Raw genomic sequence first — 12999 nt, 5'->3', positions numbered from 1 at the left:
CTGTTATGTACTTGAGCTGGCAGTTTTCAGATCTTGGTCATGTCAGACCTTAACAACATGTGTTACACTCTTGTAACATGAATTTATTAAACATACTATTGTGAAGACAAAAAGCACACTAAATTGTGCATTTCAGTTGTCTATATGCGATGAGTATATAGTAGCTATGCTGCAGTTGGTTGTTTCAGAGAGACATTTACATTTATGCTAGTTTTCAGCATTGCTTCCCCACATCCAGAGTGGAAACTGAACAACCCTGCAGTGATATCCCTTTACTCAGGAGGGCTCACAGCAGCCCCTAGCTCTGCTGTTTGTCCGTTTCAGGATGTGAGCCTGGCTGAGGGCTGATGTCATCTTTCTCCACTGCTGCAGAGGTGAGCCTTAGGACAGAAACCAGGAAGGAAGGAAGAAAGAGAAAAGGGAGGGCAGCGGTAGTCACAGTTGGACCAGAACAAGCAGACCCCGAGAGGGGTGGTGAAAGGTAGACAGACAAGAAGCATGCATTGCAGATTTATGGTGCAGAGAGTGCGTCTGAGACTTGGTGCTCTTCTAGTAGCAGTAGCTTCATGAGCCTCATGTCCTAGCCTGCTGTTGCGGAAAAGGAGTTGCATAATGGGTCCCATCCGTTCTACAGTTTTCCACTCTGGAATGAGCTCACTCTGTGTTTAAGCGCGCTTGCGTGTGCACATACAATCATGTAGACACAAAGTCCAGAATAGACTTGTAGTAAAACAATCTGGTTGTACAGCCGCACGCTACAGCTTTGCATGTGTGTTTCTGGGTGGGAATAGGAAAGAGCATTGACCTTAGAGGCTGGCTGTAGAGGTTTCCTCTAACATGAACTTTGAGGGGGTCAGACACAGGGCAATGCCAGAGCAAGAAAACAAGGCAGGGTCTCCAGCCCAGTACTGTTACACCCAGGGAGAGAGAGGGGGGTGTCTGAGGATAGTATGGAGGGAAACAATAGTTAAAGCCTAGACTGAAGCCTAGTATGGAGAGTGCAGAGTGAAGAGAATGCAGAAGTGTCATTCTTTTAAGTCCCTGTAATATGCTGTGTAGCCGCTGCTGGTTTGTTTCAAGGCTCCACAAGCCTGAGCAGTGTATGTGTCTTGCAATTAGACAAAGAGACAGGCTGGTGAATATGTGCTTTGCTGGGACATTAGCTACTAGCACTCATCTCTTTTACAGACTGTGCTGCAACATGCCTGAGCATGTACATGTACTGGAAATGTTTTGTGTATGCAGTGGGTATGTGTGTTGCCACTGCTAGCAGAGTGGTATCATTCTAGCGGGCAGGCTGGCTGAACGTAGGATGACCCATCTCCCCCGAGGCTTCAAATCACTACATTATCATCAGTCGCTCTTCACAGTGGAACAGATGAGATTTCACTCCCATCAAGCACTAAGCAGGAACCAAGGTTGCTTTACTAACTGGATAGTCTACCATCATAAAGCTGTAGGAATGTTTAATCGACACATTTATAACTATAATAATTTGAGGATTATGTTTTTTTCTTCACTGCATAACGTGACACTAAGCTTTTCGGGTTTGCCTGAATTTTAATTTCTGATGGGACACACTTATCCTTACATTAGATTATACCCCACACACCAGCATATAGAACTGCACTCTCAGTTCACTTACTCTGATCATGTTGCACCACCCGTAAATACAGTATATATGACTTTTGTGCATATGTGTGTGATCTTTCAGGTGCTGATATGTGCTGAAGATGAGTGGCGTAGGAGACAACTCATTGGAGCCACTGTGCTCTGACCGCAAACGTAAACTGTCCACATGTGACACACAAGGCTTAGGGTAAGTGCTGTAATTTCTGTGTGTCTCTTGCTGGTTTTTTGTTGTTGTTTTTTTGTGTGTGTGAATGTCAGAAAGGGCATCAAGTCTCTAGTGAAAAATCTGATGCATCTTAAGTGTATGGCCTGCATATGGACGGGGCATAAAGGTTTATGTTGTCATGGCAACATGTTTAATCCCTTGGCACCCCGGCAGGTGTGACAAACGTCGGAGGGAACAGGAGAGCAAGTACATTGAGGAGCTGGCTGAGCTCATCTCTGCTAACCTCTCAAACATCGACAGCTTCAACGTCAAGCCTGACAAATGTGCCATCCTCAAGGAGACCGTGAGGCAGATCAGACAAATCAAAGAGCAAGGTACCACCGTTGTACAAATTACACCTGTACACCGTACAGTCCTAGCCATGTTGGCTGCATATGGAAAATCTGAATTTGACTATAACTTGATTTAATATTGTTTGTTTCTTCACCATTTATATTTGGGGAGTAAGCAGTGAATAAAGTTAGGCCGAATCTTGTTATGTACCCTGCTGCAGGACAGATGATGCCAGTGATGAAGTGATGTGTTTGGTTCAAGGCCAAGCTGCTTCACATTGACAGCCAGTTTGGCTGTTTGTACCACTGGGGGTAAATGAACACCAGTAATTGAGACCAATCCTTGGTGGTCATGGCTCAAGGCTGTCAGTGACTGTGTGCTTCTCTTCGGGAGAAGCAGGGTTAGATAGTTGCTTCTATCCATCTTCCAATCATTTTGCAGATTTGACATCAATTGATATGTAAAAAGATAATATTTTTCTTCCACCTCTTATAGCCTGATTGTGATTAGATCTGTGAGGTTAAGTGGATAAGGAAAGGAGAGAGCAATCATATTGGAATCTACCCAGAGGGTCACAGCTGGCTACTGCTGGCCCTGGCATTGTGCAGCCAGGTTGCCATAGTGACAAGATGGGAATGATGGAAGGCCTCTTTTTTTCCTCCTGTCTCTCTGTTGTCCCTTTAACACACCTTTTTCCTCCCCCTGTTCACACATCTCTATTTTTTGCAATCAGTTTCCCAGGGGTGTACCAGTACTGCTTTCTCAGCCATCAGATTTCTTGTACAGGTAGTTTTGGTTTGAAACAGAATGGAAATCTTTCTATCGTTATTTGTCGCCTTGCTTAGTTTCTCATGACACAGATGAACATGATATAAAGAGTGAGTGGTATCTAACAAAGCCTCAGACACATGCTGATTTTAAAAATAGAAAGGCATGCTAACCATCCATCTACTACGTGTGCTGCCACCTGGCGGTCAGAAGAAGTACTCTGTTACATTGCATGAAAGGAGGTTAATGGTAGATTATGGAATTGTTGCTGTAAAGTTATGACAAACATTGATAGTTGTAAAATTATCATTTTCTTCTTCAGTAGTGTGATGTGCTTCGTCTGTCTTTAGGAAAGAGCTCTTGCAGTGATGATGATGTCCAGAAAGCGGATGTGTCCTCCACTGGTCAAGGGGTCATTGACAAGGACCATCTGGGACCACTGCTCCTACAGGTCAGCTTGGGGACAATCACTGGGGGACAAAAGACTAACATCACTTAGCTTCCCTTCCATTTGCTGGACCAGCACATTGCTGTCAATGTTCACTGGACATTGATAGAAATGTCTCAGCTGGTATCTAGATGTGGAAAACATTTATCGAAAGTAGTCAAATTACGTTTCTGTTTTCATTCATAAGGCTTCTACCTGTTAACTCTGCACTTTTGTGGCCCTGCTGTTTTTAGGCTTTGGATGGTTTTCTGTTTGTTGTGAACCGAGAGGGCAGCATTGTATTTGTGTCGGACAATGTGACTCAGTACCTGCAGTACAAGCAGGAGGAGCTAATAAACACCAGTGTGTACAACATCATCCACGATGAGGACAGAGAGGAGTTTCACAAAAATCTACCCAAGTCCAATGGTGAGACACAAGATCGTACACACCTGAATGTGCACACATTTACTTTCTCATATACGTCTGACAGTTGGATAGCTGAATGCCTTTGCACATGCATAAAAAATAGATACATTTGTTTAACAATATCCTTTTTTTATTTATTTTTTTATTTTTTTATTTTTTTACATAGCACCAAATGGGGCGTCATGGGGTGGAGAGGCACCCCGACAGAAGAGCCACACCTTCAACTGTCGTATGCTAGTGAACTTTGTCCACGGTCAGAGTCATGGTTTGCCAGAAGAGAGGCCCGGAGGCCAACGCTATGAGAGCATGCAGTGTTTTGCCCTCACTCAGCCGCGGGCTATGATGGAGGAAGGAGATGGTAAAAGCAAAAAAAATTAATTAAAGCATTTAAACATGGGACTTTGCATTTGATTTGAACCAACCAGCATTCTCATTTTTTACATTACCTTTACAGGACTTTTTAGCTACTGTCTTCCTCTGTACCGATGAGTCAGTTTGTGTGAAAAATGTTGAATGTCTAGTTACTCCTCCTGTGTGTCGTTACTCAGATTTGCAGTCATGTATGATCTGTGTGGCTCGGCGCATCACTGCAGTAGAAAGGACGGAGAGGTTTAGCACTCGCCATGAACTGTCTGGTAAGTTTTCAACATGTCATTAGATCGATGCTTTGTCCTAAGTGAATAAATTTTTGGATACAAGTGACTTAACCTTCGGAAATTATTTTTGTTAGGCACAGATGTTTAAAAAGCACATAGCATATCTAGTTTCAGCTATAAATGTGCATGCTGCATGATGCTCTTTACTTATAAAAATAAATAATTAATTCCCTATATAAATTCTAATTATGAGTATTTAATAAAACAACGTCAACTTAATGTTATATTATTGTAGATATTTAGAGACTGTAGGTTGTTTAATTACTGTTGCATTACATTTACAATTGCTTTTTTCTTTACCACCACTAGCCCTAATTATTTGTGTAATTTCAATTATTTGGCATCTCTTGCAGGTAAACTGATTGAAATTGAACAGCAGAGCTCTCTTCACACTACTATGCGCCCAGGCTGGGAGGACCTGGTAAGGCGTTGCATGCAGATGTTCATCAATCGGAGCGACGGGCAGCCCTGGTCCTGTAAACGCCACTATCGAGACGGTATGAAGTTTTCCATCAATCCACCAACTACTCTGCACATCTCTTTACTACTTGTCAATAACTTTAACTAGCATTCTGATTTGGTACTACATTAGGAAATGTCAGCAATAGCAACTTTATTTGCCACACTCTGCTCAGCTTAAGGCACTCAGCTTAAGGCATCAGTTTTTTGTCACACTCGGTATCTACTATATCTCACCTCCTTTTAATTTTTTTTTTTTTTTACTACTTTAACTGCTCTATTATGTATTTTTGTACTATATACTATATTACATTTTTGCTTGATTGCTGTGGCCGCTGTAAGATGAATACGCTCATTTCATTAATGAGCCATCTGTAGCACAACAGGAGACACTACCAGGCACAATGAATAACTATCTTGACTTTATGGGGTATAACAGAGAAAGATCACACAAGTATTCACCCCATCTAAGCTGTGTTCAGCTACTGTAAATGCAAGAAGCTACAATAAAAAGTGTCTGACACTCAGTAAAGTGTTTTCCTAGTTTATCCTATATAGGTGCAAATTAAGCATATAAGCTGGCAGTTGTTTGTTATCTATTGTTTATTTTCTATTTATTTGTATATCTACATTTATTTTTTTATTGCTCCAGCTTTCCATAATGGCCATGCAGAGACCCCTTTCTACCGCTTCTCGCTCTCTGACGGCACTCCAGTCACAGCCCAGACCAGGAGTGACCTCTGCAGGAATCCAAACACCAATGAACCGCACTCCTTCCTGTCAACGCACTTGCTACAAAGGTGCAAAAGTTCTTACAATTAAAACTAAATGTACAATATTATTGTCTTATTGCGTTGATATTCTTAAACATGTTCATTTTAAATTATTTTTTGTGTTTTCCTGTAGGGAGCCGAACGGTTACCGTGGAAACCAGGGAGGAGGCATAAGGCCTCAAAACATGGGCGTGAACAATCCCAACCAACAGATAAACATGTGCATGAACAGGGGCTACAACATGGCTGAACAGGGCAACATGCCACAAAGAGGAGTGTCTCCGTATGCTGGGGGCAACCGCATGAATCCCATGAATCAAATTAATCCCATGCATCAGATGAATCAAATGAATTCCATGCATCAGATGAATAACTTGGGTCAAATGAATCACATGAATCAAATGAAATCCATGCATCAAATGAACTCTCCCATGAACTCAATGAACCAAATGGATCCCATGAATCAGATGGGCCACCACGGCATGCATCAGCAGCAGCACCAACATCAGCAGATGGGTCAGTTCCATGGCGGTGCAGGTGGACATGGAGGCGGAGGATACGCTATGGGAATGACCAGTCCTCCCCAGGCTAGTCCGGGGATTAATGGCCCCCCACACAATGTCATTGGTTCACCCCGAGTCCGAAGAAGCCCCAAGACAGGTGCTAGCCCCTTCTCTCCTGGCGGTATGACCCAAACTTTGAACTGTGCAGCTTAAATAAATTTAGAAAAATCCTAACTTCTTTATGTGTGTTTCCTGACATTTGTTTTGCTCATGAATTGTCCACTTTTCTCTTGTTACATCCTTTTCCAGGTATGAACTCTCCAATGAGTTCCAGTCACCCTAGTAACTCCGGAGGTGGAGGAGGAGGTACCAACTTCTCCAGCAGCTCTTTGAATGCCCTCCAAGCCATTAGTGAGGGTGTGGGAAATCCAATGCCCTCACCACTCACCTCTCCTCCTCCCCACAAGCCTGACAGCTCTCCAAGCATCAATTCCACCAACCAGGCAGCAGGGGGACCCTGCAAACCAGGCCTTCCAGCTTACTCTGACTCAAAAAGCCCCGGCAGTTCACTTGGAACAGGAGAGCATCAGTCTCAGCAGCATCCACACACACCCACCAGTGAAGGCCCTCCTGACAAGCCAGACAGCCAGGCCAGCAGAGAGGTGGGTCAGGGTGGAGTAGAATCCAACCGACGTGTCTCTGACAGCCAGAGTCATAAGAAGCTCCTGCAGCTCCTCACCTCACCTACAGATGAATTGGTGCCACCTAATCACACACCAGGCTCTGGACCCAGTTCCACCCCTGAGGCTAAAGATGGAACAGCAGGCGTCACCAGCCCTTCCTGCTCAACAGGAGTGTCATCCTCTACTGGTGGGATTCAATGCACTGTGTCCTCATCTGGCGGAACAGGACATTTAACAAATCAGTCACTGCAGGAGAAGCACAAGATCCTCCACAAGCTCCTGCAGAATGGGAACACTCCTGATGAGGTGGCTCGCATCACAGCTGAGGCTACTGGGAAGAGCGCCTTGGATGCAGGGGCACCAGAGTCTGGGCCTGCACCCCCTGGAGGTGTTCAGTCAAAGCAAGAGCAGCACAGCCCTAAGAAGGAGAAACACCATGTCCTCCTTCACTACCTCCTCAATAAGGATGACTCTAAAGAAGGTGGCGATATTAAGCCAAAGCCAGAGGAGCTGGAGGGAAGAGGAGCTCATGGACCAGGGGTCATCAGCACTGACCCACATTGCATGGATGGGAAGGTCAAGTTGGAGTCATCTGATGACGTAAGACTTTAGCAGCAAATAACAAGCCCCTAGTTGTAGTTTAAACACAGTAGAACATTGTTTTCTAATTCTTCTTGTGTCTCTGTGGTTTAGACGGATACCCTGGAGACAATTCTCTGTGGCTCAAGAAACTCTGGCTTCTACCCTGAACCAGACTCCAGAGTGGGGAAAGAAGTGGTAAACAAACAAGGGAATATGCCTGACAGTTTACATGGTAAGTCAGTCAGGTCAAGTATATCAAGTACTCAGATCGAACAATGGACTTTAAACATTTAGTGGAAAATGTGTGAAATAATAGTTACAGTGCAGTTTGAGTCTGGCTGGGGACCTTTTGTTACATGTCATCATACCTTCTCTCTCTCACTGTGTGTGCTTCAGATGGAGACAGAGGCACAATGCCTCCAGGTCAGCGTGCTGCCTATCAGAGAGCCTTGTCAATGGACGCCAAGCCCTTGAGTGGTGAGGGAGCAGGGGGATGTGGGCTGGCTATGAGACGGAACGTCCCCTGCCCCACATTGGTTAAACAGGAGAACATGGATGTTCCAATCCGACCTGGGACTGTGCCAAATGGTTTTCCTGGAAGCATTGGTGTGTGTCCACCACGAGGCGCTCCAACAAGTAATTTAAACCCTTATTTCTTTGCATGTCAGACAGCCTGGCTGATTATTTAGACTTTGGTCCCACAGAATAGGACAGCATGAAGGAATGTGTTTTCTCTATACCGCTTTTATATTTTTATGTAAACCTCATCCAAGTACAGAAGCTTAGCTCACAGTTTTCATTCCTAGTGATAAAACACTGAATGTAAATGGTGTTTTTATGTTGTTTAGGAGGTATGGGCAGAGGTATGGGAATGCCCCAGCGTCCTCCCATGTCAGGGCCAGGGGAGTGGGGGATGTCAAGGTCCAGCGGGAGCCCTGTGGGTGGACCAGGACATCCAGGCATTGGTCGCTCTGGACCAATGGGAGGACCCATGATTAACCGCTCCAACAGTGTACCTGGAAACACCAGGTCTATGCTGCAGCAGCAACTCATGGATATTGGTACGTCACATGTACTGGTTTGTTACTACTGAATATTTAGTTATTTCTTGGGTGGTACATATTACAAATCAATGTAAATACTTAATTGTGGACCTTTTCTGTGAATTTATCTGCAGGCCCTAATGAAGCCAATATGAGCATGAGTCCATTTGGTGGACATGGGCCCCCACCTCAGTCCCCCTCCTGGCCAGACTCTGCCATGGGAATGGACAGACCCCAGAGTAACACAAACAGGTAAACTTTTAACTTTAACCCTTTCCATTTTGTCAGAGTACTAAACCTCAAGATAACTCAGAAGTTGACATTAATAGTGTGCATTTTTAAAACGACTAAACATTTTGTTCATTTGTTGGTTTAGGGACCAATTTGCGCAACCCCTGGAGGAGCTGCTGGGGCCCCTGCCAAGCAACGTGGGCCAAAGTGATGAGCGTGCACTTCTGGACCAGCTGGACTCTCTGCTCAATACTGCCGATGTCATTGCTCTGCAGGAGATAGATCGAGCCCTAGGAATCCCTGAAATAGTAGGCCAGGTACACGACACACTGCAGTATGCATTGTTTATTACATGTATTCATTTTGTTAATAGGAGGTGATAATGTGGTACCAGTGTTGGCACCAAGTATCCAAATTAACATCAGTACCTGTTTCAATGTAATTCTTAAAACTGAGTTAGTTAGTTAAAAAGTGCTTTTTTTGCATGTTTGCTCTGTGTTTACGTAAACACTGAGTCAGCAATAAGGAAAGCAGAACATTTTAAAAGTCACAAATCAAATCATACATTTATATCAGCATTTCTGATTGGACGGTTGCATTTGATGTGGTTTGAATGTGGCATAGTTGTACGGCCTTGAACATACGTTTGTATTAATTTTAAAAAGCTCTGTAAGTCTGGTTTCGTAGCTGTGATTCTCATACAGTTATTTAATGTGCAGATGTCACGTCTGTGCTTTTGCAGCAGTTAAATCAGTTACCCATAGCGAGCTTTTGTTAATATTGCATTAAGATTTACATTGTCCAAATTGGCAATGCATGCAATTTCTCTGTATCCCAGACCCAGGGACCTGAAGGTCACCAGCAGAGCCAGGATCAAGGCCAAGGTCAATGCCCACCATCAGAGACTTTCCCAGGACCAGACTCTTCCATAGGCATGGACCAAAAGCTGATGTATGGGAAAGGCTATCCTGGGCCCCCAGGGCCTCCCTCAATGGCCATGGAACCGGGTTATGGTGGCAACACAATGCAAGGCCAAGCTCCTGGAGGCTTCAATCCTATGATGAATCAGATGGGTCAAACAGGGGGCTACCCTGGTATGGCAGGCATGGGGGCTATGGGCAATCCCCGAGCAAACATGATGAGACCTCGTATGATCCTCTCTAATCCTCTTCGACTGCAGCTACAGCAGAGGCTTCAAGGACAGCAGGTGATCACACAGACGGATAATATTCAGCCTAAAGGTGACGTTCCATATAGTTCTTTAGGTGAATCTGTATTCTTACTTTACTTGTGTGATCTGACAGTTTATGAACCAGACGCGGCAGGCCATAAAGATGGAAAATGCGCCTGGAGGAAGTCCTGCCCTGCGTCCAGCCATGCAGCCTGGAATGCAACCTGGCATGCAACCTGGCATGCAGTCACCCGCGATGGGTGGTCAGGTATGTAGGAAGCACTTCTTCACATCTGATAAAGTGTGCAGTGATTTGACACACACAGTCTAATCTCCATCTACAGGATTAAGAATAAACTAGTTCTGTTTCTCTGTAGACGGGTTTCGTGAATGCCCAGATGATGGATCAGCGCAGGAGGGAAATGATGACCATTCAGATGAGGAGGCAGCGGATGATGATGGTGAGGCAGCAGCAACAGCAGCAGGGGCAAGTGGCAGTGGGAGGCTTCAGTCCTCCTCCTAATGTTACTGCACCAGGAGGCATGGACAGCCCAATGGCAGGGCCCCCCATGAATCAAAGTGGACAGCAGGGCTTCAACTATGGAGGTAACTATGGTGAGTTCACTAACTAGAAGACGATAGTCTGTATCAGTTCCTTCCAAATGCACATTACACACTCATGACTGTTTTGGTGGTGTTGTTGTTGTTGTGATTGCAGGAATGAACCAGCAGGGGGACCCATCCTTCATGCCTCCAATTAACAGCCCACCAGGAAACATGATGCAAGGACGAATGGGCGGTCCTCCTCAGAACACCATGATGCCAGGGATGCAGGGAAATTCACAAGGAGGGCCGATGTACCCGTCTGGAGACATGAAGGGCTGGCCACAGGGTGGCATGCAACGCAACAAGTATGTAACATCAGGTGTCTTTGAGCACCGACTTACACTTTTTAGCACTATAAGTTTAAAGAGGCTAATTCAAAGATTTTTTTTTTTGTCTTTTCTCAGCTCATACCCCCAGCAGCAGTTCCCCCAGCAGGGCAACCAGGGCCAGTTTGGACCCATGATGATGAACAACTCCATGGGTGGGCCTGGTCCCGTCAGTGGGGCTGGTGCAGGACAGATGGGCCAAATGCCAGGACAGATGGGCCAAATGGGCATGAACCCCATGGTGATGGGTAGAATGCAGATGGGACCTGATCAGGTAGAGCTCGAGCTTATGGTTTAAAACTCTGTTCACAGGTATATTATATATTTACACCTGTATTAATGTTCATCTGTCCTTGTAGAAGTATTGCTGAGGGCCTGCGGCTGACAGCAGAATCTGGAGCCATTCAATTGTGGCAGAGTGGTCTGGGCCAGGAAAGGAGCAGGACCTACACACACACACACACACACACACACACACACACACACACACACACACACACACACACACACAGTGTACACCCTGGACGACGTGGGCTACAAGAACAAGTGTGCATCAGGTTTTATTCTAAAATGAAACCTCACATGCTGTGATCCTGGCTAAATATTAGAGTGTGTGTGTGTGTGTGTGTGTGTGTGTGTGTGTGTTCACATGAAAGACGTAGATCTCTTGGGCACAGCCAGGCTGCAGGATGGGACGATGGTACAACCGACTGTGGCTGCACTTTATCCGGAGGCTTTTGTGTGGAACAAAGATTGATGCAATATTTCTTCATCATTACAGCCTTACTAGAGATTCAATGCCTTCACAGCAATGGTTTTCCTTTTCTTTAGTTTTCTTTTTCTTCGTTCTTATCCTTTGGATGCGCCTCATTCTAAAAGTCATTGGAAGCTATAAGCACAGTTCACTATGTTATGCAGATTGGAGCAATAACTCTCGCCTCTATGCTTTAGACTGTATCTGAGCATCGTTACTCCTGACATAAACACACAAATGGTACGGCAGTATTAGATGTCTCAAATGTCCTTTGTGAATATGAATTGTAAATATTCTACAAAATATATCAAACATGCTTTTTAAAGACCCATTATTGCACAAAGTATGAGACCTGGTTGTATTTTTGTGTCCCATAGGTCAATACCGATTTGGTGGATTTGCTTGTAAACTGCCTTTGCAAATATTGCAGGCATGTTTGAGTTTTTCTCTCCTTTGTCATTTTCTGAATGCTGTAATTTTTTTTTTTTTTTCCAAAAAGTTGTGTATTTCATGTTTTAGCGAGGCACTTTTTACTTGTGACAACGTTCTGACTAGTTGAAAGTCAAAGCTTTCGCACTGTCAGAGTTTTTATTCGAAGGTGGCGGAAGTGAATCCTGTCAGAGCAGTCGATCACAGCAAAATTGTATTTTATTGGATTGTGTGTGAGCCGCGTGTGTGCGTGTTTTCATCTGTCTGCAGTAAAAGTGACGATGGAAGCTTAGTCGTCGGTTCATCAACAGGCCTGGTTTTTGCAGTGTCCCCCCGCCCACCCCACCTCTTTCCAGCGTTTCTGTCTGTCGAGTGTATTTTTATTCACTCCCTCTTCTTTTGACTGTTATTCTCAACTCACTGAATCTACCTTTTCAACATGCACAATCCAAAGATATTTTTCCACATCTTTGTATAGTTTCTGGTGTACATTTTTTATGATATGCATTATATTATTCTGGTGGTAAATGGGTACATATCATGGATATATAATAACGTATGATGGTTATGAACTGTAAGCGTAAAGGACACGGGTGTGGTTCACCGTGGGACGCTATCGATGCCGTGAGAAGAGAACTGAAACCTGTCAACCCCACAGCAGAAAGGCTTTTACATCCAGAATAAACAAAGCATGTCTCGCTGTGAAAGAGAATTACCAATGGAAGGAAATCCACTTTAAAGACATATCAATATCTCCTCTATTTTTCAGGAAACAACGTCATTTTATGTGCAGATTTTGTTACTTCAGGAAAAAGGAACTTTGTAGTTTGAAGTGTCAAAAAGGCAGGAGCTCATTTGGTTTGTGTTTTTTCTCTGGAGAAAGGTTAAGCTGTCATTTTACAGGATGTATATTACAGATGTTTTCTGTTGATGTTCATATTGATGTAAATACAAATTTCTATTTAAGCACTCTTGACTCCGGCTTTCTAATTAGCTGCTGACTAATGATGAGCACTGATGTATGTGGG

At 44.3% G+C, this 12999-nt stretch overlaps 1 protein-coding gene across 5 annotated transcripts in view; it reads left to right on the top strand.

Moving 5' to 3' along the window:
• The window catches only part of LOC113154657 (nuclear receptor coactivator 3-like), a 45092-nt gene that overhangs the window by 14972 nt on the left and 17121 nt on the right, over nt 1-12999 (top strand). For 3 of the 5 annotated variants that reach the window (XM_026348968.1, XM_026348970.1, XM_026348969.1), the window contains 21 exons: nt 1715-1819; nt 2012-2172; nt 3250-3350; nt 3581-3755; nt 3922-4113; nt 4304-4390; nt 4765-4908; nt 5523-5670; nt 5777-6327; nt 6456-7429; nt 7523-7643; nt 7808-8047; nt 8260-8472; nt 8589-8706; nt 8831-9002; nt 9524-9892; nt 9990-10124; nt 10234-10471; nt 10575-10767; nt 10867-11062; nt 11148-12940. In XM_026348968.1, coding sequence (XP_026204753.1) covers nt 1734-1819; nt 2012-2172; nt 3250-3350; nt 3581-3755; nt 3922-4113; nt 4304-4390; nt 4765-4908; nt 5523-5670; nt 5777-6327; nt 6456-7429; nt 7523-7643; nt 7808-8047; nt 8260-8472; nt 8589-8706; nt 8831-9002; nt 9524-9892; nt 9990-10124; nt 10234-10471; nt 10575-10767; nt 10867-11062; nt 11148-11159 — 4626 coding nt within the window. In that variant the 5' untranslated portion in view covers nt 1715-1733 and the 3' untranslated portion in view covers nt 11160-12940. Of the gene's footprint in view, nt 1-1714; nt 1820-2011; nt 2173-3249; nt 3351-3580; nt 3756-3921; nt 4114-4303; nt 4391-4764; nt 4909-5522; nt 5671-5776; nt 6328-6455; nt 7430-7522; nt 7644-7807; nt 8048-8259; nt 8473-8588; nt 8707-8830; nt 9003-9523; nt 9893-9989; nt 10125-10233; nt 10472-10574; nt 10768-10866; nt 11063-11147; nt 12941-12999 lie in introns of those variants that run through there. The other 2 variants (XR_003298048.1, XM_026348971.1) reach the window with 2 other exon arrangements.

This window comes from Anabas testudineus, chromosome 5 (assembly GCF_900324465.2).
Source record: "Anabas testudineus chromosome 5, fAnaTes1.2, whole genome shotgun sequence".
Lineage (NCBI taxonomy): Eukaryota > Metazoa > Chordata > Actinopteri > Anabantiformes > Anabantidae > Anabas > Anabas testudineus.
The sequence above is the reverse complement of the archived record's forward strand: the minus strand, read 5'-3'. Positions and strand labels throughout refer to the sequence as shown.